At 39.0% G+C, this 27,325-nt stretch overlaps 2 protein-coding genes across 13 annotated transcripts in view; one reads left to right on the top strand and one right to left on the bottom strand.

Moving 5' to 3' along the window:
* Positions 1-1,661: 1,661 nt before the first annotated feature.
* Positions 1,662-26,766, bottom strand: NOL8 (nucleolar protein 8). 8 transcript variants are annotated; one of them, XM_032260475.1, is made up of 17 exons: positions 26,516-26,766; positions 25,201-25,386; positions 24,632-24,694; positions 22,881-22,959; positions 20,197-20,329; positions 19,547-19,615; positions 15,402-17,270; positions 13,137-13,250; positions 12,545-12,667; positions 12,181-12,271; positions 8,761-8,899; positions 7,357-7,434; positions 5,791-6,062; positions 4,174-4,300; positions 3,219-3,289; positions 2,594-2,673; positions 1,662-2,206 (listed from the first exon to the last, which is right to left on the bottom strand). In XM_032260475.1, the coding sequence occupies exons 2-17, from the start codon at positions 25,337-25,339 to the stop codon at positions 2,156-2,158; spliced, it is 3,498 nt and encodes a 1,165-aa protein (XP_032116366.1). In that variant the 5' UTR covers positions 25,340-25,386; positions 26,516-26,766; the 3' UTR covers positions 1,662-2,155. The 8 variants fall into 8 exon arrangements, 7 of the variants coding, with proteins under 7 accessions (XP_032116366.1, XP_032116363.1, XP_032116362.1 ...); XM_032260472.1 differs by having other exon boundaries at positions 2,594-2,676; positions 26,423-26,733; XM_032260471.1 differs by having other exon boundaries at positions 2,594-2,676; positions 26,516-26,733.
* The window catches only part of CENPP (centromere protein P), a 279,890-nt gene continuing 279,236 nt past the window's right edge, over positions 26,672-27,325 (top strand). For 3 of the 5 annotated variants that reach the window (XR_004263557.1, XM_032260493.1, XM_032260491.1), the window contains exon 1: positions 26,935-27,308. Coding sequence is in view for 3 of the 5 variants with exons in the window: in XM_032260493.1 (XP_032116384.1) it covers positions 27,202-27,308 (107 nt within the window). In the remaining 2 variants the exon portion in view is untranslated. Of the gene's footprint in view, positions 27,309-27,325 lie in introns of all 5 variants that reach the window. The other 2 variants (XM_032260495.1, XM_032260492.1) reach the window with 2 other exon arrangements.

Genomic DNA, 27,325 nt, shown 5'->3' with positions numbered 1-27,325 from the left:
TGTTTGGGCTGTGTGTCAGTTTAAACCTGTAGAATACAGTGAAATGACTGAGCCAGTTTCTGGCCCAGGTCTTAAGAGACTGACGGCATCTGCTTCCTGCCCCTGAGAACATTTGCTCTTAGAGCTTTGTTGCCATGCTGTAAGGAAGCCCATGAACAGGCACTGAGTGGGCCATCTTAGAAGCAGATCCTGTAGCCATAGCTGAACCACCTCAATGAAAGCGCACGGAGCACAGATGAGCAGTCCCTAGTGAGTCTTGACCCAATTGCATTATTTGTGAGTAAAATAAATGATTGTTACGGAGATGATTTGCTATGCAGTAACAGAAAATAAGGTATAAATGTTATCTGTATCAAGAGAAGGTGGAATGTGTGAATTATTTATCCTGCTGCGTAGTTGTCCCCACTCTTCTTGAAGTCTGAAGTTTTGGAAACCTAGGAATCCAGAATGACTCTTGAAGCGACTTAGTTCCTTGGACCTTTATTAAAAATATATATATATACTGAGAACCCACTATGTACAGTACACAGTTGTAAGCACTAGGGACATAATGGTTAACATACTAGATGAAATCCCAACAGTTAAGAGTTTGTGGCCGGCTGCAGTGACTCATGTCTGTAATCCCAGCACTTTGGGAGGCTGAGGTGGGCGGATCACAAGGTCAAGAGATTGAGACCATCCTGGCCAACATGGTGAAACTCTGTCTCTACTAAAAAAATACAAAAATTAGCTGGGCATGGTGGCGTGTGCCTGTAGTCCCAGCTACTCAGGAGGCTGAGGCAGGAGAATTGCTTGAACCCAGGAGACGGAGATTGCAGTGAGCCAAGATTGCGCCACTGCACTCCAGCCTGGTGCCTGATAACAGAGCAAGACTCTGTCTCAAAAAAAAAAAAAAAGTTTATATTCAGCAGAGGTAAATCAATAAATACTAATTTTAGGTACACACATCATGGCTCAATGATACTACCTTGGAACTATGTAATACTATTTTTTTTTTTTTTTTTTTTTTTTAGATGGAGTCTTACTCTGTTGCCTAGGCTGGAGTGCAGTGATGTAATCTCAGCTCACTGCGACCCCCGCCTCCTGGGTTCAAGTGATTCTCCTCATACCTTATCCCCTACCAAGTCTCAATCTCCCTGTCTTAAGCCCCTGAGTAGCTGGGATTACAGGTGTGAGCCACCATGCCCAGCTAATTTTTTTATTTTTAGTAGCGATGGGGTTTCACCATGTTGGCCAGGCTGGTCTTGAACTCCTGACCTCAGGTACCTGCCTTAGCCTCCCAAAGCGCTGGGATTACTGGCATGAGCCACCGTGCCTAGCCTATGTAATACAGAGCCCATTTTGATAGGAGACATATGTGTTGAATTATAGGTAGGTTGGTTATTTAATGTAATATTAAATGTTTCCCTATTTGGGCTCAGGGAGAGTTCTGACTCCTAATTGTGACTACCCATCTTTCAGACACTTTGTATTTTTCATAAGCTTTTGGTCTAACTAGAATTTTGGGATGGCTTGCATCTAGCTGTTGTTCCCTAATTCCTAGAGGTCAATGACAATGTAACTCTGTATGTGGCTTCCTCTCCTGTTTCTCACAGAACTCTTATATGATGTAGGTCTGAAATGTCCTATATTTCAGTTAGCTATTCACCAAAACACAAGTATAAAACTCAATGTTGACTTGTAATTAATCAGTTTAAACAAAAATGACAAAATGGAAGGTGTATTTGACATAATTAGAAATAAACATTTCAAATAGCCTATAATTCACACAAAGCCTAGGCTGGAAACTACAAGTGCTTTGACCCATTTATTTAAAAAGGCTTAAAAAAAAAGGCTTCATGCAACCTTGACAAGACGATGTCCATTAATTACTCAAGATAGAGGGCAAAGAGAGTATATACAGGAAATATTTTCAAGGTCTGTCTTGTGCTTCCTTTTTAAGAAGTTGAATTTAATTTTTTGAAGTAATTACTTAGGAAGAAATGCGAGGAGTTCCATAGAAAAAGATGACAACCAGAATGATATTCCATCAGCCAGATTTTTAAACTTCCTTCACTCTGAAATTTCTTCTTTTGTTAGCTAAAACTATTTTCTGGGTCAGTTTTCTTAGGTGAGCCTTGTTCACATTCAGTATTAAAACCAATGCTGACATTTATTATTTTGGTTTCATTTTCCTTTTTGCATCTTTATGTTTCTTCCGACAATCCTTGAAGATCCAAAAAATAAAAGACTTTGTTAACAAACTTAAGTTGTTTTTAAGATGTTCAGTACATACAAGTAAAACTTAGGTTTATTCTCATTGTCAGGGTTGTGGAAATCTATTTTGAAAGTGCTCTCCTGAAATGAACAGGGGATATTGGCATTTTTGGCATTACTTATTTATAATGGGAAGTACAATTCAGTCTTTAAAAATCTGATGCTTTCCTGTTACTTAATAGGCTTGGCTGGACTCTGAGACAGGTCATTCAACTGAGCCAGTCTGCAGTCTCTCATCTGTACCATTCATGAGTTCACTTCCAGCACTGTATTTCTAGATAGATAACAACATGTCTATTTTTTAGGAAATAATCAATATGGAGAAACAATTACTCACCATACGAAGGTTGTTTGTTCTGACCTCCCAAGAGTTTCTGCTAATATTACTTCCTACTCCTCTCCAGAATAAGTCAGAACCTGCTAGGGGAAAAACAAGAAAAATGAAACAGCAAACTACTTCTAAAATGGGTAATATTCTAAGTATTGGCATTATCAAAGTCTCCAATTCTAGTAAAGATCACTCTTTTCCCTAAATTTCTAAATATTTTCAAAAATTAGTATTTTTTTCTTTCCAAATGAAAAATATAGTATTGCTTTTACTGTTTATATATCATTTACTATTATTATGTAACTTTGTGTTAGGCTTTAAGAAATGAGTTCACCAATAGCCTGAGTTTTCAGATGGACTTTTATGGCACTAAAACCTTATGGGTTTTGTATGCCTAACATCTAAGTCCCTGGAACAAAACAAGGCTTTGTTGATGAGAACAAGTGGGCAAAGAAAGTGGTGAGTGGGGAGCTCTCAGTCGTTGACAGCATTGCAAGTTAACATTCATCAGTGTGAACAAACAGGGTTAAACCACATGACATTACCAAGGGTCAGAATTTCTGGATGTGTATTACTGTAACTGTACTATTACCTGTTATATGTTTGTAATTTGATGAAAAAAAAATGGACTGACCTTGAAGTCTTTCATCATTCTTAGAGAAAAAGAAAAATCTAGTGGTTGCTTTTTCAGGTAATGATGCTTCTCTGAAAAGAAAGGGGACAAAGGGAAAGAGAGAGATAGGTATGGGTTGGCTTAATTTCAATATTTAAGAAGAAATATTTACATTCAAAACATAAATACACTATTTCTTAAATATATCTTTTTTCTATTCCCTCTAGAATTCAGGTGAATGAGACTTTAAAATACATCTGTTTGTATTTTGCCATGAGTTAAAATACCCTCTCTCCAATATTCTTCTATATGAACCTTTGATAATGAAGACTTGTTTAAGAAAGAACCTCTGTCTTTCCTGTGTTGGTTGCTGATACTCTCACTCTCACCATTGCCACCCCATTTGCCAGTGCGTCCTATGGGTAGGCACCCAGTCAACTGCAGCATTCTGTTTCCAGACCAGTGACTTCACCCAATCGTCCCTTTAGTGCTATCCAAATCTCAAGGAAAAGAAAACATACTCTCCATTTATAGAATGACTAGAAAATGCTTTAAAGAAGCTGAGATGGCCGGGTGCGGTGGCTTACAACTATAATCCTAGCATTTTGGGAGGCTGAGGCAGGCAGATAACTTGAGGTCAGGAGTTTGAAACCAGCCTGGACAACATGGTGAAACCTCATCTCTACAAAAAATATAAAAATTGGCCAGGCATGGTGGTGGACACCTGTAATCCCAGCTATTTGGGAGGCTGAGACAAGAGAATCAATTGAACCCGGGAGGTGGAGGTTGCAGTGAGCCAAGATTGTGCCACTGTACTCCAGCCTGGGCGACAGAGTGAGACCCTGACTAAAAAAAAAAAAGCTGAGATAAGACAATTTAGTTGTCATGTGAAGAGAAGCTAAAATATTTCTAAAGCATGTCTAATTCAGATTTTACAAATTATGAACTATGCCTGCAAAGAAACAAAATTGCTTACCCAGGACTGGACTTTTTGTGATCCGTTTCTTCAGTAACATCTTCCTCTTCTGAAGTGCTGTCTTGGAAACGAGGGTCTTCCTGCCAGACAATCTTTCCAGGTTTCACTGTTTCAACTCTGTAAGTCTCTGCATCAATTATGACATCAAAAGATGATGGTATTGTAACATTTCTGTACACATTCATTTGATTATTTTTACCATGTAGACATATCTAAAGTTCCAGTATATTAATCATTAAAAGAGGTAATATAAAAAAATGGGTAGTATCGTCTTAGATTTTTCAAATATTTTCAGAAATTACTATGATAATTTTGGTGTCACTAGAATGATCTGATAAGGACAGCAGTAATATAAAAAAGGTATGAAAACTCAAGTTTCTAATGAGTCATAAAATTTTTTTAAATGACAGACAAAATAACGATGGAATCTGTACTAGCTTGAGAAGCCTAAAATATAACATGATACAGAGAAATCAGGTTTCCCTCTTGTCTATTTATAAATGAGAAAAGGAATATATCTTTACATATTTAATACCCAAAACTTTTTGCTAGAACTGCTGAAAAAACTACTGCTGTAAGATCAGGACAATCACCTCATAAATCTTCAAAACTTCCCAAGTACTTTAAAAAACATCTTTCAAGTTGCTGGCGTCTTTAGGACCCGTTTCAAGATCAATTTCTCACGTTTTGCTCTCAAAGTTACAAAAATTATAATCTACATCATGCCAACTCTCCTACTAAACAGTTTACAAAGACAAGAAAATGTAGTTTTACTTACAATAATTTTTGAACAACTAGCTTGTTGTACTTCCTTTTAAAGTACCACAGAATTGGTATTATTTGCTAGTGAACCAAGATTGCACCACTGCACTCCAGTCTGGGCGACAGTGCATCTCAAAAAAAAATTTTATCTACTAAACACACGTATTTAAAGTAGAATCATTGTAGTTAGGTATGTGTGTATTCTTCTGTATAGGTATTACTTGCTATTACAGTGAACTTCCAGAAAGCTGCACATATATCTTGAACCCTGGGTGAGGAACAGGTCAGGTGTTTTTTAACCTGTGGCCCATGTTGGCCTTTAGAGGTAAACCTCTTGAAATGGAATGTAAAACAGTATGTACTGGTGTTTATACTTCTCTCTCGGTTCTGGCAAATTTTCAAGGATAAACTTTACAATAATTGGCATATTGATGACATGGCATATTTGTATAAAACCAGGAAGGTTACCTGTTTCTTCTTTTAATCTTACCATATACAGCACTAGTTTTCCATAAGTCATAGCATCTTCTGCTTCATTTAAGATACAAAGCTATTTAAATATATGATTTACTATACTTCTTCATAACTTATTACTTAACAGAAAATACGCTATACATTATTCTCTGGCTTCCCTTCATATGGCAGCTAGTAGAGGTTTGCTCCCTTAAATGCAAAAGTATTTTCTTTCACAGCTTCAGGACATCGTGTTTATGCTCCTGTGACACTAAATCTCAAATCATCTAGGTAGACGAATCCTTTCTTCAGCTCACATTAAATCTGTTACACTTAATGCAGATTCAATTGATTAAGTTCAAACTGACTAAAATCAAAAAGCATATGAAAAAAGAAAAGTACCTTCCTTTATGTCTTTAGTGTCTGAATCAAAAAAGGAGAATGTGAACCCACTGGGCTGCTCAGCCCCACTAGTCAGAGCTGCAGGGTCCTGGATTTCCTCAGGTTTCTCTTTAGCACAGTCCTCATTCCAGGGTGTGTCCTCTTCCTTTTCACTGGTATATTTTGTAGTTTGGAATATTTCTTTCAGATCCATTGCAATGTTATAATACATTTCTTTAGATACCTCAGGTAGCTTCTCAGCTTCCTCCCTTTTCTTTTTTCGTTTTGCTTTACTGAAAGGACATATGTAGAAATGTGCATCACAAAGAAATAGGTTTTGGAAAATTTCCAGAAATCAGGAAAAGAAAAAATCTTGGACAACTTTAATTCTATCTCTTCAACAACCAGGATATAAAACTCTACTAATGGAGAAATATGATAAATAAAACTCTACATATAAAACTTTTTAAAAGAATCCTTTAATTTTGGAACAATTTTAGATTTACAGAAAGTTACAAAATGGTAGAGTTCCTAAATAGCCTTCACTTTGTCTTCCCTAATGTAATACGTATGTAACTATGTAATTGTATATAACTATGATACAAGTGTCTAAATTAAATAACATCGATAGATTACTGCTAACTAAACTCAGACGTTATTTTGATTTCAACAGTTTCTCCACGAATTGTCTTTTTTGTTTCAAGATTCAATTCAAGATACCACATTGCCTTTTGTGATTTTTGTGGCTGTTAACAGTTGGAAAATGAAGGATTTAAACCAAACTGCTACTGGTTACTCTATATATTTGCCATATTTATCCAGCTGACTGCATATCTTTAGGAAACAGAAGCTCCTACCACACTAGATGGTTGAATGGTTACCCGCCGAAAAGCTATGTCCATGTCCTAATTCCTGAAACCTGTGAATGTTAACATTATTTAGATAAGGAGTCTTGCAGAGATATTCAGTTAAGGGTCCTGAGATGAAGAGACCATCCAGGATTATCCAAGTGGGTGCCGGATGCTATCATAAGTGTCCTTATAAGAGGCACAAAGAGGAGAGACATAAAGAAAAGAGGAGGCGGCCATGTGAAGATAGAGGCAGAAATGAGAGGAATGTGGTCTTAAGCCAAGGAACACCAAGGATTGGTGGCAGTCACTAGAAACTAAGAGAGGCATAAAACGGCTTTGTTTCCCTGAACCTCTAGAGGGTAACAGCCTGTTCACTGCCTTAATTTGGGACATCTAGGCTCCAGAACTGTAAAGAAATACACTTTTATGATTTTAAGTAACCAAGTTTGTGGTAGTTACAGAGGTCACAAGAAACTAATACAAATAGATGAATAGAAGGCATCATACTAGAGTAGGAGCACATATCATTTATAGATTCCTCTGTGAAAAGGCAAGACTTCCTCCACCACATCAATAATTCCTCTCTTACTCTACTTGCACTACCCCTACCCCGCCAATCTTTAACTAAATACAGTGTGACCAATGAGCAGGATCTTGGTTCCTACCTACATTTTTAATTGTCTGAAATGAGATTAATTTACATGATTCTATTGCTAAAAGAAGTAGCTCTATTTACCTTTCTTTTGGTTTATCATCTCTTTTTCTTTCATAAGTGGCATGGTCTTGCTTCGTTGGATCATAATGTATGATGTCCCTATATAAAAAGAGGGGAGGTTGGAAGAGATCAAACAGAACACTAATATGAAAAATAAGCAGCAAATTATAATTCAGCACTAGGAAGACTAATTTTGCAGCAAGAAAAAGCCATATGACATCAAAGAAGATAACTAGGATCTTACTAGAAATAAAATATATATATATAATTTTGGAAATGGAGTCTTGCTTTATTTCCAAGGGTAAAGCGCAATAGTGTGATCTCAGTTCACTGCAACCTCTGCCTCCCGAGTTCAAGTGATTCTCCTGCCTCAGCCTCCCAAGTAGCTGGGATTACAGGCACATGCCACCATGCCCAGCTAGTTTTTATATTTTAAATAAAGACAGGGTTTAGCATTGTTGGCCAGGCTGGTCTCCAACTACTGACCTCAGGTGATCTGCCCACTTCGGCCTCCCAAAGTGTTGGGATTATAGGCGTGAGCCACTGTACCTGGAAAAATAATATTTTAAACGACCTACTTTTGAGATTTCCTGGATTTTTTTTAGCTTTTGGGGTTTTCTTTTTTTTTTTTTTTTGAGACGGAGTCTTGCTCTGTCAACCAGGCTGGAGAACAGTGCCACAGTCTTGGCTCACTGCAACATCCGCCTCCCAGGTTGAAGCAATTCTGCCTCAGCCTCCCGAGTAGCTGTGACTACAAGTGGGTGCCAAACGCCCAGCTAATTTTTGTATTTTTAGTAGAGACGGGGTTTCACCATGTTGGCCAGGATGGTCTCGATTCCTTGACCTCAGGATCCACCCGCCTCGGCCTCCCAAAGTGCTGGGATTACAGGGCGTGAGCCACTGTGCCTGGCTTTTTAGCTTTTTAAATGATTTTAAACATACTAAAATACATACAGATAAAATGATACACTGCCTGGGATCTGAACAAAATATTTCATTGTGTAAACCAGGGGTTGGATAAAGGTATAGAAGAGAACGCTGGTCACATGTTGGTGACTAAAAGCTAGGTAGGTGATGGTGTATAAGGCGTTTATTACATTAGTCTCTAAATTGCAAGCCTGAAATTTTCCATACAGTTACATTTATATAGATTAATAGTTTTACAGTTACTATTTAAACTGTTTTCCAGTTTCATTAATGGAAGTGATACTGCTCTGACATCTAAGTGTATAAATACAGAAATAATTTAAGATTAGTTGTTTAAGTGAGTACTGGGTCAAAGGTAAGTATATTTTTAACGGTCTGATACCTATTGTCGGCTGCTTTCCCCCAGGCCATTAAAAGTGGCCTAGTTTTAAATTGAATTCAAGAAGACATTTATGGCAAAGGATGATATGGTAGAATGGGATAGAACATAAAACATACTTAAATTTCTTAGCAGCTACCGATCCTTTGTTTGTAGAATTGCTTAAGTTGATTTGCAAAACACTTTGCACAACCTTCAGGGCTTTCTTTTTTTCTTCAGCAAGCTCTTCTTCTTCGGCAGTTTTCTTTTCATTTACCTCTTTGAGGGAAAGGGATAATTAATAATCTCTTGGGAAACACAGCCTGAAAATTCTCAATCCAATATTTACCAAATACCTAAACATGTACAAAGTCTATTAAGTCAGGAAGAAGAAAAGTGTAACCTTATTTCACTATCCCCCATATCCCAAGATCCTCAGCCATAGCAAACTCAGAAAGTCTACATGACCAGACAATGAAAAGTCCTACTACTGTTACTAATTATAAAACAATCTGAATTTAATGGCTTTCGGTAGCAATTCTAAAACTTTTAAGATAAAGATTGACAAATGTAACAGAGCAAGATATTAATTGTAAAACTACATTGATTTTTTTTAACATTGTAAACATGTAATCTAAATTATATATAAATCTAAAAATGATAAAGACAGTGAAAAACGATAATGGTATATCTGAAAATGGTATATCTGACATTTTTCAGATGGTATCATCTGAAAAATGGTATGTCTGACAATATAAGATATTAGTGGTTAGTTGTTTTAGTCTTTGATTCAATAACAACTATTGTGGGGAAAAAGCCATATCCTCTGCACATACAAAGGCATCATGGAACTTTACAAACTACTATCCTCAACTACTACAAGCAGACAAAATATCAGAGAATAAAGTTAAGTAGCTAGTTTGGATTACAGAAATACAAAAGTAGTATAAGCCTGTATGACTCAACTTACTGCAGGATATAAATAACCAACGAACAGAAATAGAATAAAATGCTGATTTAAGTACTCTATAGGGATGCCCCCAAAGTTTCTAAGGGTTCAAAAATAAACAAGTTGTTTATGGCTTTGAGATAGTGTTTAACTGAATCAAAAGATGCTTTATAAACTAGGTAGAGTTATGAGGTAGCAAAGACAAAGTTGAATCCCTAAGAGGTGGTAGGAAAGCATGCCAGGTGTTTGTTGGAAACAAAATGAACACATATATTGAAATAATAAAAGTGCAAAAAGTTTACACTGCATTAGGTTGAAACAGGAAACTGCTAATTTCAACAACTTTTGACAATCAAAAACATCAATTTAAATTTTAATCTAATAATAACTATTAGGGAAGTAGAATATAATGCTGAAATGGGCTTAAGGTGATATAGGCTGGCTGTGCTGCTTACTTGAGACAAAACACTGTGCCTTAAAATTCGGGAAGGGGTCAGGTGCCGTGGCTCCATTCTATAATCTCAGCACTTTGGGAAGCTGAGGCAGGAGGATCACTTGACGGCAAGAGTTTGGGACCAGCCTGGGCAACACAGCAAGACCCTGTCTCTATGAAAATACAAAAATTAGCTGGGTATGGTGGCACATGCCTGTAGTCCTAGCTACTAGAGAGACTGAGGCAGGAGGATCGCTTGAAACCAGGAGTTTGAGGTTACAGTAAGCTATGACTGTGCCATTGCACTCCAGCCTGAGGAACACAGTGAGATCCTTTCTCAAAAAAATAAAAATAAAAATAAAAATAAAAATAAATAAAACATGTTGAGAAGGAAAGAAAACAACAGAGATTCTAGGAATGGACATGACATCAGCACAGAGAGAAGGGTTTAGAAGAGCTGGTTTGGACTTGCTGAGTTTTAACATGAACTCAGGAAAGCCTGCAGAAAATATCCAACAGGCAATGAAGACCAGTTGGGAGCTCAGCAGAACAGCAAGGAAAAAAGAAGACACAAATTTGAAAAATACTCACGTGCAAGTGAAAGCTAAAGCTACAGGGACTTACAGAACCTTGGGAAGAACCCTTATTTAGAGGCAAAAGAAAAATTAGGAACCAAGAGTCAAGAAAACCAGGAAGTTATGATGTAATGGGAGCAAAGTGAACATTTCAAGAAGGGATGATCAACAGTGACATATGCTCTAGGTTAGCTGAAGAGGGTGTCATTGGAGACAATGCCATTGCACTTGAGAACAAGTTGTTTATGGCTTTGAGGGAACACATACCCAAAGAGTTGTAAGGAAACAGACAAAATTGGCAAAAGTTAAGAAAATAACCTCTCTATGCACCTTCTAAATGAAGGTTAATCTCCAGGTTCTATTCATTTTTGTGTTTTCAACATGGAGTTTTGAATGAGAAAGTCAAGTAAAATATAATGCTGGAAAGGGTTCAAGGTGATGGGAGCTAGCTGTGCTGCTTCTTGCAGAACAGACAAACACTGTGCTTTCAAAAGTTGGAAAGGGGGCCAGGTATAGTGGCTCATGACTATAATCTCAGCACTGAAACAGAGTTTGAGAGGACCCTAGAGAATTCATTTTAAACCTCTCTGAATCTTGGTTTCCTGAAACAGTCTCAATACTGTTAATAATGACCTCAAAGAATTGAGAAGATCAAATCACAGACCGTTTTCAATAAAAAGCTAACTGCTACTGAATTAGCTGTAATTTACTTTTTTGCTTCAAAGTTAGAACTGAAAGAGAGATGGAGTAGAAACTTGAAAACTGGCATGGTTAGAGGAAAGGCTTTTTTGGGACCCACAGACCTAACTATGCCTCTATAAAGAGGAAGAAGCTAGAAGAGGAAGAGTGAAAATGCAAGTGATGAAAGGTAACAGGAAGTAGGAATGGCGAGGATTAAAAAGCAGATTAGATTAACTCAGGAAGGAGAAAAAAAAACAAGAAGGTAAGGGCAAAGAAGTTCTGAGATTGGGAGAGGGAATCAGGGAGTTCATTTAAGCCAGCCACATAGGAGGTAAGGCCTTTTTAAAGTGTAAGAGGAGAAGGTCTTGTAGATTAGAAAAGATTAGAACTACTGCTGTGGAAAATCCTATAGTAAGTAAAAAGAAGTAGAATTAGGATGCTTCTGATGGTATCATTACTCTTAGATACATTCAAATAGGGATAAATTCAAGTAGAATAGCATTCAGTGATACACTGCTTTAAAAAATAATCTGCACCAGGTATGCACATTGGAGGATGATGAACACTCTTTGTTTTAGAAAGCGAGGAGTGACTTAACCATTTTCCATGGCTTCACCCAGAACCTGCTGATCAACTGACATAGCCTGCCAGGTAGGAAACTCAACTTCTTCTCATGCCAGGGATGGGATAGAGTAAAATGGTACCTTTAGTGGATGCTATTTCTTTCTTTCCTTTCTGGCAGCTCTAAGTATTAAATTTGCCTAAATTACTATGTGCAAACAAACTTAGTATAACTGTACATTTGTTTATAAACGCCTCAATCCAATGTCTTGGGATGCAGAGTTTTTTCACGTATTAAACAAAGGAGGTACACTAGGTGATTTCTATGACATCAGGACTCTTTTGACAATGAAGCATTTACCTTCCTGTTCCTCTTCACTGTCACTTTCTAGAAATCGAGAGTCCATGCGGAATCTGTCATCAGCGCCAAAGTGAGACTGTAAATCCATGAGCTACACAGACAAAAAACATACACAATCGATAGCCACATTCCAAAGAAATTGCTTCTAACGAAGACTATCAATGTACACCTCCCCACACACTGAAATTCACTACATTAAGATGTGGGCCTACCGCCATCTACCTATGAACCAATCAGAGAGGATCACAGAAGACACCCTCCCCAAATAAGTGGGTTAAGGCCTGCCTGCATTTACGCAGATTTAAGGACTATGTCAAAAAATAAGGACATGTTGTAAGTTTAATTCTTTTCAATCTTCACTAACCTTCTGTCCAGCTCTGCCCTCAAACTGAGGTTTAATTTTGAACCTGTTACTGTCATCTTCAGAATCAGATTCCTCATCATCACTGCTATCAAACAGCTTCCCCGATGTTTTACCCATAGACTCCTGTGAAGAAACACAAACGTTTTTTAATAGCTTAGGCAAGAAAGTAGCATTTCCTTCATAGTAATCTTCTCCCTCACACTGAAAGCCAATACCCCGACTCATCTACCAGGAATGAGTAAACGGTGGGTCAGGTGGAAATTCCTGACTCAGTGATATCTAACTGGCCTCTGGGATCACTCATCCAGAGGCTTCCCAATGAAGCCTGGATTTGGGGAGATAGTTATTATATGCAAGAACAGTTTTTGTAGTGTTTCACTAATATTGGTGTCATGCTGCAGATGTTGTGGAGAATATAGGTTCATATGGGAGAAAATCTCCAAGACCCCTGTAGTCTCAATGTGTGGTGACCTGGCAAGCCCTGGGCCTCACTGCAGATCTCAGGAGGGTTTTATGTTGAGATTGGCAGTTGTTTGTGGAGTGGATCTTCAAAAGTAGATGAATGCCCACAGAGACATCCTGAAGTTCTTACTTTCACCCGTTCCTTTCCTGGATGGCTCTGCTCCTGAGTTGATGTCTCCTCTGTTTCACATTCACTGTCAGAACCGAAGATGATGTGTGTTGGTTTATCCTCTAGATGACTATCCTAGGGAGGCCATGAAAAGCACTGCATCTTAAAAAGATTTTATGACTAAGAATCCAAAAGCAATTGCAGCAAAATCCAAAATTGATAAGTGGGATCTAATTAAGCTAAAGAGCTTCTGCACAGCAAAAGAAGCTATCAACAAAGTAAACAGACAACCTACACAACAGGAGAAAATATCTGCAAATTATGCATCTGACAAAGGTCTAATATCCAGAATCTATAAGGAACTTAAATCAACAAGCAAAAAACAACCCCAGTAAAAAATGAGCAAAGGACACAACAGACACTTCTCAAAAGACATACACGCGGCAAACAAGCATAAGAAAAAATGCTCAACATCACTGGTCATTGGAATACAAATCAAAACCACAATGAGATATCATCTCATACCAGTCAGAATGGCTATTACTAAAAAGTCAAAATATAAAGATGTGCCCGGGTGTGGTGGCTCACACCTATAATCCCAGCACTTTGGGAAGCCGAGGCAGGTGGATCATCTGAGGTCAGGAGTTCGAGACCAGCCTGGCCAACATGGTGAAACCCCATCTCTACCACAAATATAAAAATTAGCTGGGCGTGGAAGTGGGTGCCTGTAATCCCAGCTACTCAGGAGGCTGAGGCAGGAGAATTGCTTGAACCTGAGAAGAAGTTGTGGGAAGCTGAAATCATGCTATTGCACTCCAGCCTGGGCGACAAGAGCAAAACTCTATCTAAAAAAAAAAAAAAAAAGAGAGAGAAAAAGGAAAGAAAAGAAAAACCACTTATTGGGTACTTTGCTGATTATCTGGGTGACGAAATAATCTGTATACTAAACCTCCAAGACACACAGTTTACCCATGTAACAAACCTGCACATGTATCCCCAGAACCTAAATGTTAGCAGAAAAAAAAAACATTGCATCTTAAAACAACCCAATCTCAAGCTGAACATGTCTAAACCTATCTCCCCTTCCCCCGAGAAATCTAATTTCTGCCATCTTTCCTTATCTAGTGAATGCCATCACCATCTGCTTATTTGCTCAAGACAGAAACTTACAATTCCTTTCCATATCCAGTTATCACTAAGTCCTATGAATTAAACCTTCTTGGTATTAATTCAATCTATTCCCATTGACATTGTCATGGTTTTGATTTTCCACCTCCCCAAAGATTCTCCTTGATTCCAGTTCCAGCTGGACCCATTCGATTTGTTTTCATCATGGTCTGAAGGATCTTTCCCAAACAATCGTTGACAAACTTTTTCTGTAAAAGGCCAGAGTAAATATTTTAGGCTTTGCAGGCCCACATATGGTCTTTGTTCTGTATTCAAAAACTATTTTTAGCTTGAAGGCAGTACATAAATAGGCCATGGGCTGGATGGCCTTTCAGCTGTAGTTTGTCAACTACTGTTCCAAAATAGACACAATTAATCTTCCCTTCTTTGCTTAAAATTCTTCACTGTATTTTCACTTTATGAACAAAGTCAGCCACTAGCCTCATTTCTTGCTACCTCATGCTATAAAAATTTTAGTTACACTGATTGAAAATATTCACCTTTGTATAAACTGTTCCTTTTTCCTAAAATGAATGCTTTTCCTCTCCCTTCGCACCCTTTCACCTGTGCCTGGCCAGTTCCCACTTACCCTTTCCTACTATTCAGCTCAGACTACAGAAGCTCCCAGCTGACATGGTATATCTCCTGTGTGCTGCCAAGGCAAAGGGACACACCCCACTCCTGGCCCCATGTAATTGAACTGTGACTGTCAGCATGCCATACCATGAGCCAAAAACTGCATGAAAGGTAAGATCACCATCTTCATACTGGCACTTATTATAAAAGTGTACTTAATAATTGTTAGAAGAATGAACAAAAGCCCATTATAGTAAATCTTGGCAAGACTTGGCAAGGTATAAATCACTTAACAAGTGATTTATATGTAAATTCAGACACAATAGAATACCTAAATATACCAGGTATAGCTTCTAAATGAAAGAAAATTATAAAGAAAATTTCAGATACACCAGATTAAAAAGCTAACTCAAGGACCAAAACATGAAACTGCTGAACACCAAGACAGACAATCAACTCTATAGGGGCATACCTAACTTCATGGGAAGGAAAAGCTGGACTTTGTGAGTTCTTGTTAAATCCATAGATTGAAAATATACTCACCAAATTTGCCAGAGCATTATGCACCAGCTTCTTTTGCACTTCTTTTACTTTTTGCCTTGCTTCCAAGGCTGCCAAACGCTTCTCATTGTCTTCAGAATGCTTATCCTTAGCACTCAGATCTGATGAATTACTAATAGAAAGTGAGAAATCAGTTTTGATTTCCTGAGTGTCCTTTGATGAAGCCTTGGGTGGTTTCTCAGGAGAGGTGAGGCTGCTTGAATCAGATCTCTCTTCCTCTGAAGCTTCTGTCTTTGTGGTACTATGACAGCTGTCTTTGTCAAAGCCCATGTTATGAGTCTTTGCACTAAGACTTAAGGATTTCTTACCTTTTAATGGCAATAAACTAGAAATAGGATTCTTACTTCTCTTTTCAGAACCACTAGGGGACACTGCCTTGCGATTCTGGCTCTCAAAAGTGGTCTGTCTTTTTCGAGGCTGAATATTGTCTGGGCCATTTGCCTTCTTTGCCTGTTGGCATGGAGTCAGTTCACCTGATAAGCCATTAACATACGGGGAGCCATCTTCCATGGATATGATACTGGGATCCTCATGTTTCATGAACTTCTGATCTTTATTAATATTGTTAGAGGCAACACTGTCTTTTAAGGATTTTTTCATTGACTCCTTTTCATATAGACAGCCTACTCCCTTGAAAGCCTGGAATTTTGGTTTTAAGTTGTTTTCCTTTGGTTTCTGTTTGCCAGGGGTGTTCTCCTCTCCTTCTAACAGGGAAGCTAAAATCTCCTCAGGACGAATACACTGTCGGCCTCTGCGGAGGCCAGTGGGAGCCTTGGGGATCTTGGAGCCTCTGTCAAACTTGCCTTGGGTGGTTTCTGGTTCATCACTCTCAGTATCTTCATTTGGAACCTTCAGATCACTGCCAGCCAATTGTTCTAAATCAGCTAAAGTGAGATTCACGTGAAGACAGTTTTTCATCATGGCATTGTACTCCTTGTCTCCTTCAGAGTCAGCTAATTCTGATGCAGAATCAGCATCTTCACTGCTACTGGAGTGAGAGGGAGATTTACGATTAGGAAGCTTTAATCCATGACCGAGGGCTGACTCTACATTGCTTTTTCTTTTTTGTACTTTAATACAGTGACCAGAAAGCTCACAGTTTTCTCCATTTTTGAAATAAGTTTTCTTGTCTGTAGATTTTTCCATTTGTGAAAATTCTGTACTGCTTTTGACCTTAGCAACATTTTTTTTCATCGCAATGATTTCATCTGTATCTCCTGAGTCATACTCACAATCATCTCTCATATCATTATCACTAACATGGCAAGAGACATTATTTTTGATACCTAAACCTATTAAAGAATGCAGTTTGTGAACACTTGATTTGAAATTATCCCTTACAACTTCAAGAGGATCATTTTCCGATTCATTTACTGAGGGCTGTGTAGTTATCTGTAAGTTTTCCTCTTTTGCAATCATCATTCTTAATTCATCTTCTGAATCAATATCATCATCAGAAATGCTATTTCTGTTCTTGGCAGTGTCCAAGCCAGAAGTCTTAAAAGGTAGATTTTTAAGTTTCTGGGTATCAGGAACAGGCATAGATTTAGAAGGAGTAATGGAATCACAAGTTCTTTTTTGTGCAGCCTGTTGCTGTGTTAAGGGTAGTCTCTCTATTACCCACCTGGGTCTTGGACTCAGAGACCCAGTGGAACTCTCATCCTTCTGCACTTTTATCATCTTCTTGGGAGGGCCATGAAAGTCAGAGAACTCTCCTCGCCGCTTCTTACTCATCGGGTCATTCCCTCCTTCCAGTTCCCATGTCAGGCTGGATATAGGAATGGTGTTTGTAAAATCCTCCCCTATCTTCTTTAGGTTGTGGCAGTATTTTGAGGGATCATATTTTATGATGTTATCCAAGTCAAGAAACAAAACTAAAGCACTTGGTTTTAGGAAAACCTATCTATTGAAACAAAGAATATTAATTAATCTCAAATAAGTCATTTACCTTTTCTTATTTTCAGTTTGTTATAAAACAAAATAAGGAGTTAACTAGGTTATCTTTCAGGATCTAAGAAACTGAGCTTTCTATGACATTTTCTGAGTAAAGTCTAGTACTACCATTATTAGTTGGCAGAAATTACTCCAACTGTAGATAGATATTATAGCAAACCTATTCAGATTATATTATAGGAACACAGGTCCCAGGGCTATTTTCTGTAAATCACTGAAATCCATCCATTGAGCTGGTACAGTAAAGCAAAGTTCTGGGTTCAGGAGAACCCAAAGGACATGGCTACATGTGTGTCCTTTTACTCTCAAACTCTTTTGGCCATTTCTGTCTTCTCAGTTCTGACTCATCCTAACCATGATTCTCCTAGCTCAATGACATCCACTTCACATTGACTCACTTTCTGCGACACTTTTAGGTCTTTATTAGAAAGCTGGGCTGGGCGCGGTGGCTCATTCCTGTAATCCCAGCACTTTGGGAGGCCAAGGTGGGCAGATTACATGGGTCCAGGAGTTCGAGACCAGCCTGGGCAACATGGCAAGACCCTGTCTTAAAAATTAAAGAAAATTAAAAATTAAAAAAAAATCTAAATCTTTACCAGGACTATTTTGTTGACATTATCCAGGAAAGATTCTAGTTAACATCAATGTGTTGTAATGATGGCTATCATTTGCTGATTCCCTAAAGCATATGAATGGGCAAGAATTAAGGTGTTTTAAGCTATTATTCTTTTTTGTTTTGAGACAGGGTCTCACTGCTGCCCAGGCTGAAGTGTCATGGCATGACTGTGACTCAGTATAGCTTAAACTTTCCAGGCTCAAGTGATCCTCCCTACTCAGTCTCCCCAGTAGCAGGGATCACAGGCACGTGCCACCATGCCTGGCTGATTTTAATTTTATTAATATTTTTATAGAGTTAGAATCTCACTATATTGCCTAGACTGGTCTTAAATACCTGGGCTCAAGGATCCTCCAATAGCCTCCCAAAGTGCTGGGATTACAGGTGTGAGCCACTGCACCCCACCTTAAGCGACTACTCTTGAAAGTCCTTTTGTTCAGTAACTATGTCCAGTCCAACTAGGGCCTGGATTCAGGTAGTAGCCTCAGTGGCACAGCGGCCTGCGCTCTGAGGACACATCCTTTTGCTCTTCTAGTCCCAAAGGGATAGTGGTTTCCTGCAGTTATCAATCAGTGGGCAATCTTACCATTGGCTTTTGGTCCTCTAGTACTTTTAAACTAATTGCATATAATACATTCCCTCTGTCTGAAACACCTGCTACTGCTTCCCTTACTGACTGACACCAGGGTTAAAAGCTGAAGAATACATCAAGACACACTGCCTAGAATTCCATACCAGGTCTTCAAGGTCGTAGATAATCTGACCTCATTGAATAGGCATTAGAATTTGCTCACACTTGGCTCCAAACTATTTTTCAAATCACCATCATCTTGCTTGTCCACATATTTTTATCTACTATTTCTTTTCTTTTTTTTTTTTTTGAGATGAGTCTTGCTCTGTCACTCAGGCTGGAGTGCAGTAGTGTGATCTCGGCTCACTGCAACCTCTGCCTCCCGGGTTCAAGCAATTCCCCTGCCTCGGCCTCCTGAGTAACTGGGATTACAGGTGCACGCCACCACACCTGGCTAATTTTTGTATTTTAGTAGAGAGGGGGTTTTACCATGTTGGTCAGGCTGGTCTCAAACTCCTGACCTCATGATCCGCCTGCCTTGGACTCCCAAAGAGCTGGGATTATAGGTGTGAGCCACCACACCTGGCCTATCTACTATTTCTATTCCCAGGACTACTTCCCATCACTTTTCTATTAATTCAAAACCTACCTCAGTTCTAAAGCCTTTTTAAATGATGGGCTCTTGTTCTCTCACCCCTCTTTAGCTCCTTTAGCAATGGCTTCAAATCCATGTATGACAATATGAATAAATTAATAAACCAACCTGCTTAGGCACTCATCATTTGAATTACTTAATTATATAAAACCTCATTTCATTTTCTCCTGATTCTCTAAGTGTTTCATACATGTAGGTGAGTACCAAGAAACTGGGAATATGCAAACAAATAACTAAAGATTTACTGATAGAGACAGTGAAATGCTAAAGGTATTTTACAAGTATCCATCACTGGTAAATAATTACTGTGAGAGGCCAATCACAAAGGATATTTTACGTTTATGTTGATTTTTAAGGTGAAGAACAGGTAAGACTCTTCCAAATTTGCTCACAACCCAATCCTAAAAGGAAAAAAAAAAAAGAATTTATTTACTAAATGTGACACAAATGGAAAACATTTAATAACAATATCACATAAATATAATTAAAAAATCAGTGAGGTATCATTACTGTTGGGTTTAGTTTTCTGACAATGAAATAAGAGTTTCCAAACAGAAAAACTGTGAGAGGGAAGCAAAAATAAGAAAAAAAAAAAAAAAAAAAAGCATGAGGGTTGAGGGGGCGAGATTTGGAGAGGCTATCAATCCCAAGTAACCCATGTAGCAATGTAGGATGGTTTACAAAAAACACCAGCTGCTAATTTAAATAGGCAAACTTGGGACCTGCCTATATTCCTGGCTATCTATGTCACTTGAAAGTCCACCTTGGCTTGGGTTTTTATTTCTTTCTCCGTAAAATGGCAGAGAACTATGCTTACCTAAGAGCCGATGCACCTTGAAAATCATAAAATCCTATCTATGTTAATTACCTCAAAGAAAGGGGAAAAAAGAAACGGGTCTTAGATATGACACCCACGATCACGTGATCTCAGGCATCAGTTCCCAAAACCACGAGATTGGCTCAGGCTACAGGGCAGACTCACCTTATGTCCTGGCACTTCTGTCCCTGGCACAGCTTTCATATGGAAATCCACTCCTCCTGTCTTTTCTAACAAATTGGTATTACCAGCTGTTTTTTCTTTTTTAGCTTTTGCTTCTTCTCTCTCTTGGGCCAATCTGAATAAAAAAGAAAATACAATTTCTGAGGAGAAATTCATAAAAAAAAAAAAAAAAGAAAATACAAATAAAAGAGTCAAAACAATTAACCATTTAAAATGATTATTTCACTTCAGTTGGGCCTAAATGAGCACTAGAAAATAAACAGCTTTGTATTAAAAACTAAAATAAAACAAAAATGCTTTATTAGTAGCATAATAGTGTACATACTTATCTGAACATACAATATGTTTTTATTGCAGAACATTGGAAGGCAGACTGAAGAAAGCAAAACATATTCCTCATCCCTCAACCTATTGTTAATATTTTGTCTACTTACTTCATCTTTGTTTTATATGTAAATATATACATTTTATAACATTATCCAAATATCATAGCACAGTTGGGTACACTTCATTTACGAACTTATCATTATATTCTTTAAAAACATCACTACGATTGCTGCACAACATGCCTTTTTATCAATCTATCATAGTTTATTAACCAGTCCCTTACCACCAGCGACTGAGCAATACAGGGTTAGACAGCAGTGAGAAGCTGTGTTGTCAGGGCTGTCCCACCAGAGCACAAGCGTTCTCTCTTCCTAGCCCACCCACTACAGTCAGTCTCCTCAATTCCTGATGTGCAGGCTCACACCTGTGCTCTGCTCCAGTGGATGTCCCAGTTCCCCTAAATGGAAGACCAAGACCATGGATCACAAGTTCTCTCAATTTTCCCCTTTCAATTTATATACTTTTGGCATTTTATGTTACATTATCTCCCTTCACTCTTCCCCATGAGGAAGGTATCTTTCAGAGCCCAATTTGTTAGGTCTTGATTATCCGTACCCTCCTAATGAAGAGAATGCCACCTCTACTGATTCAAATCACTGCCACCTTCTTCAGGCCTGGACAACTGCACTGAGCAGTCCTCTCTAGCCTCTTTGCCTCTGGTCTGTCTCCTTTATGTCCCACCTCCCAGAACAATCATCAGCCCTATGCTTCTCAGGCATATCCACGCAGATATTCCAAACAGCAGCACTGTGTGTTCAACCTGTGTAACATGGGGCCCCAGTGCCTGCACACAGCAGGCTGGCAACTGCTGCTGAATGAAAGGTATACGACCACCCTGTTAACAGTCAGAGGCTCCAGCTGAAGAACAAAATTAAATTCTCAACTTTCCCATAAGACCAGTCCCCCAAAACATGCCTCCAAGTAGGTTGCTTGCTGCTTGTTTTAGAATATATCTGTTCTTGTCGTATCTCTTTGGTCTGGAACATTCTTATCAACTCTCCTGGTCATTCTATCTGTATATTCTTAAATTGTTTCCTATTTTGAAAACCCCCCCAACTAACAATACCTTTCCTTCCTAAAAATACCTTTAGGATTTTATTTTATTTTTATTTTATTTTATTTTTTTGAGACAGAGTTTCGCTCATTACCCAGGTTGGAGTGCAATGGCGCGATCTCGGCTCACCGCAACCTCCGCCTCCTGGGTTCAGGCAATTCTCCTGCCTCAGCCTCCTGAGTAGCTGGGATTACAGGCACACGCCACCATGCCCAGCTAATGTTTTGTATTTTTAGTAGAGACGGGGTTTCACCATGTTGACTAGGATGGTCTCGATCTCTTGACCTCGTGATCCACCCGCCTCGGCCTCCCAAAGTGCTGGGATTATAGGCTTGAGCCACCACGCCCGGCCTACCTTTAGGATTTTAAAAGCTTTAATAGTTTTTGTAAAACATTGTCTTGTTCTACATATATATATAGTTTAAGTTCTGAGGTACAAGTGCAGAATGTACAGGTTTGTTTCATAAGTATACATGTGCCATGGTGGTGTGCTGCACCCATCAATCAGTGATCTACATTAGATATTTCTCCTAATGCTATCGCTCTCCTAGCCACCCCTCCAACAGGCCCCAGTGTGTGATGTTCCCCTCCCTGTGTCCATGTGTTCCTTACATTGTCTTGCTCTTAAATCACCTGCAAAATCACTCATATGCCTGTCATATAGTGATCTCCTATTTCCTTTATATTTTTGTATGATACTAGCATTAGTAGTCAAAATCAACATAAGCAATTTAGTAGTCTATTAAAATTTAAATGTAGACAATGCTAACATTCAGCAACTCCATTTTTTGATATAAACCCAGAGAAACACCTGAATATACACAGGATACATGCTCCAGGATCATCTATGACCATAAAAAAGTAGCAACAGTCATCAGTGGGAAGGGACCGCTACACTGTGGTATAACCATTTTCTGAAATAGTACTAACAATTGTTATAAAGGGAGGAGATCTATATTGCCACAAAAGGGTGTGTTAACAAAGAGAAAATAAGTACATATATACTTTTATAGCTTATTATATAATACATAAATATACCAAATTATCCTTTTTGTTGGCGTCTGGGGTAAAGGGGATTCAGAGTTGACAGGGATTTCAGCTCTACTTGTAATATTTGAATTTGTTAAGAATACTACATTACTTGAAAATTTGAAATAAGTGAATATATAAAACCTCTTACAATATAAAAAAAAAAGTGTTTAAATCCAAGTGGAGCAAAACTTACCTGTGCAAAAAGCTTTCTTTTGCTAGTTGAATTTGTAATGTTCCACCTTTCCACTTTGTTTTATTTAAAACAGACATACCTATAAAGTAAAGAATTGTTACTCAAGTACATGGCAATGCAAAAATATATTTCAACTTGTGCTTTTTCTAATTATTTAATATCAAAAAAAGCAGACTGGTTTATCACAAAGAGACCCAGGGGAAGTGGAAGAAAAGAAATGAGACCTGGAGAGAGGGAGCCTAGGCTCTTGTCTCATCTTGACGACTTACCAAAAGGGTCTTTACACTCCCTCTTTCACAGAGTTACTAGATTGAAATGAGGCAAATGTGTAAGAAGTAAAGCAAAATTTATTTGCAATTTGTTTATAAACAAATGTCAGGAACCTCTGAATAACTGACATTTAATGTATATTTTATTGTTATTCCCTATATTGTGATTATCAAACAATAATCTTTTCAGGTGAATCAGAGGACACTTTGGAACCCTACAGCACCTTATTTTATCACCTCATACTAATTATCACTGTAGAACTTGTAGATGAATTAACTGTGAGTAACTGAACTGTGTTTGAATTGCTATGCCCTAGAAATTGATTTCTCTGAATATCTGCTGTCAGCTTCCTTAATAATACCATTAACAGAATTTTGTAGGTGGTAGGTATATACTAAGTACAAATGTATCTTTTTTTTTTTTTTGAGAGAGTGTCCCTCTGTTGCCCAGGCTGGAGTGGAGTGGCACGATCTTGGCTCACTGCAACCTCTGCGTCCTGGGTTCAAGCAATTCTCCTGCCTCAGCCTACCAAGTAGCTGGGATTACTCATGCCTGCCACCACACCCAGCTAATTTTTGTATTTTTAGTAAAGATGGGGTTTCACCATGTTGGCCAGGCTGGTCTCCAAATTTCTGACCTTGAGTGATCCACCTGCCTTAGCCTCCCAAAGTGTGGCAAATATATCATTTAATTTAATTACCACAGAAATATAAGGCAAACACTATCTTTTGTCATTCATCACATAAGCAATCTGGAGCTGAAAACTTTAAATAAATTGCCACAGGTTACAAAGCCTAGTTAATGTATTCTTATCCACAACTTCACATTTGTCACATATATTCCTAAATGAAAAACAGAATAAAGCAATTTTTTTCCAAATGAAATTACAAAAGACTGACTGCCCTCTTCCTCTATTAGCACATTCCCTTTACTTATTTTCCATGTCTTTTTCACTTTTTGGCCTCCAAATAACTAGAATACGTTACTGTGGCAGTTTGGATTATCTCTTGCTCTTCATTGAAGGCCACTGTTTGCCGTTGGCTTTACTAAACTTATCAACAGATTTCACAATTTCAAGGTTATGGTCCTACAAGGGTGTATTGTAAAGCCCTCTCCTTAAGACTGTTTAGTGACACGGATTAGCTGCCAAAGAAATGATCAGACCAAGGGGGAATGTGGCACGACATTCAGTGGGATATATGTAACAGACAGTTTCTATGAAAGCTTGGTCCCTTGTCCAAAATATTTGAGAATAGCAATTTTAAGTAAACCCATTAGCAGTGTGCTACCATGTCTGCTGATGCTAAATGGGATGGACCTAAACCTGCTGAGTTATAGGATACTGGAATTCTCTCCATCACAGCTGTCCCTCTGGATAACTTAAAAGTGCCTGTGGAGGTTTAGATTTACAACCAAAGTTATTCCTAGTTACAAAGTGATACAAACTGGCAAATAGTATAGAAAATATATGATGGCCTTACATTTTTTCAGGTCTGCTTCTGCTACACTAATGTTGATATATGCAAAGACTTTCTGTGGGTTTCCTAAAAAAAAAAAAAAAAAATTATTTGAATTCTTATTCAGAAAGCAATGTAAAAAAAGTTGTTTCTAAATAATAATTAACTAAAAAAAATGGTTCTTGAAAACTTATTCTTTCAAAGATAAACCTTATGTCTTATTGGATACAAAAATAAACAGGATTAACAAAATAGTCCCAAAGAAGTAGAAAATGTCCAGTAGTCAGTTAAGGAAACATTTTTATTGTATGCCAGTGATATTCTATTTAACGGGACACTTAATCAATGTTAGTATGTTAGCTCTGAAAACTGAAAGTTAATGTTTCTGAAATCAGATGTTTTAGAATTTAGAATTTTTTCTGATTTCAGAAACGAATTCTGGTCAAGTTCCACATCATACATTATACCTCCAAAACATCATTTCAAACTTTTGCTGTTCAGAATTAACATATATGTTAGGGTTGTTTTATTTTCTAGTACTTAACTTGAGTTATGTCTGCCTTTAACTACCCAGTGAAGAACCATAAATTTACCTTGGTCATCTTTCCGTGTGATGATGTCCACATCTGAAACGTCTCCAAATCTGCTGAACTGATTTTGTAGGTCTGCCTCAGAAATGTCCTGGCTAAGGCCACCCACATAAAGGCGCTTCGTTTCTCTGTTTACTTTCATGAAGGCTGGACATATACTTGGTGTGTTTTAGTGGGAAAAGTAATTTTCTGTATATACAGAGAAGAATTCTTTCCCTTAGTTCTTCTCAAATCTAACAAAACAACTACTTCTCCTTAACCTTCTGTACCAAATCCATCTCCTGGATCTGTATTTCACTTCCTATTGTATTGCTTCCAAATTTTAGTCCCAGAGCTTTTGCCCAATCCCTATATCCACATTCTTCATGAATGCACTTTGGAACAGCAAACCCCATACCTATATAGACACAGGTACAGACAGAGGTTTTTTCCCTCCGAACGGTCATAATATTACACTCTACACTTCTTCATATTACACTTACACTTCTTAATTTACACATTCACGTTTTTAGATGTTTTTCCTTGACTCATTCATACATTCATTTACTGTCTTAAACAAAGGCTGACAGAAATAGGATGTGGCAGGTAACACACTAAAAGATAAAAACACCTAGGCTACCTTTTCCTAATAGTCTCCGCCCCCAACCTACCCACCCCAGCCTTCTTCTTCGGAGAAAGTGAATAGAGCGGCTAGGAGCTCCTGGAACTCCTCGTAATCAGAAACGAATTAAACAAATGATACAATATTATGTCACAATAAAAGTGCTGCAAAGTGGGGTTCAAACACAAAGATCAACGGACATAGCGAATACAGACTTCTGTTTTTGCTATGTGCCTGCATGCACTGTATAAAGTAGTTTGCATGCTTCCCATTTTCCAGAAGAGCAGAAGAGGTTAAGTCACGTTCCCAATGCCATACTGAAAATTAGTGAATCCAGGATTATAATGCAGGTCTAACTTCAGAACTTGGAATTCTTAACACTATACTGTGAAGGTTGCTGGATCACAGGGGATTCGGAAAAACTTCCAGAGCTACTAAGGCCCATCATAATATCAATCGTTTCGTTTGGCCCCCGGCAGGCGCTCAGCTCTCACCCTGCCCTTCTCCAAGAGCTGACAGACTCTTCCCAAACGAGACTCTCAACCAGCGTCCACCACATGGCATGTATTCTAGGCAGAGGTACGGCCTACCTATCCCGATAGTTTCCGCCCCCAACCTACCCACTTCAGCCTTCTTTCTCCGAGAAGACCCAGAGAAGTGAAGAGAGAGGCTAGGGAACAGCCTTGTGATTTCTCAGGCCCCAAACCCACTCCTCACCACGTCTTCACCTAAAGCCAGCGCCTCCGCAGCACCTCATTTCTGGTCACATGTCCCAACGGAGCATCCTCTCTTCCTTCCTACTCGATTTCCAACCCAGCCCCCTAACGTTCCGTTACCACAATTCAGTTCCCAAGAGCTCTTAATTTCCTTTGCCGTCCTCCCACCTTCCCTGACGCGTCCGTCACTTCCCCCTCAACGACCACAAAAGAGCCCAAACCAAAAATCCACTAGTTTCTATTGAACACAATTGCTGTACCAATTCCTGGACTAGGTCGGCGGAAGTCAGGAAGAAGGAGGAAAAAAAATAAAGAGGCACTCCCCTCCACGTGATTCCAGCACTGCCTCTTTAGTGACGCACGCGGCCGGGCGGCTCCAAGGCTGCTGGCGGGGGGTGGGCAGCGGAGCGGGCTTGGAGTAGCAAAGAACGCGCTCTCCCGAAAGTGTAGGCACTGCTTAGACGGCCAGAAAAACGTGTGCAGGGACGTCGAGGACCCGGGCTCTCGTGCGAGCGCGGAGTTGGACGCACAGTGCCGCGGGAGTCACGCGTGGCTCTCCCGCCTCCCCTCCGCGTGAGCTCTGGGATGGTCCGCGCCGGGAGCGCGCGGGAGGCTTGAAGCGCCGGTGAAATGCGCGGGTCAGAGTGACAGCGGCGCAGCCGGCGCTGCTCAGGTCAGCAACGCACCATGGACGCAGAGCTGGCCGAGGTGCGCGCTTTGCAAGCTGAGATCGCGGCCCTGCGGCGAGCGTGTGAGGACCCGCCAGCGCCCTGGGAAGAGACGTCCCGAGTCCAGTACGTGGCCCCCCAAG

The sequence above is a fragment of the Sapajus apella genome, unplaced genomic scaffold, assembly GCF_009761245.1.
Source record: "Sapajus apella isolate SASKATOON/1434 unplaced genomic scaffold, GSC_monkey_1.0 scaffold118, whole genome shotgun sequence".
NCBI classification, from domain to species: domain Eukaryota; kingdom Metazoa; phylum Chordata; class Mammalia; order Primates; family Cebidae; genus Sapajus; species Sapajus apella.
This window is presented reverse-complemented; position numbering and strand designations above follow the sequence as displayed.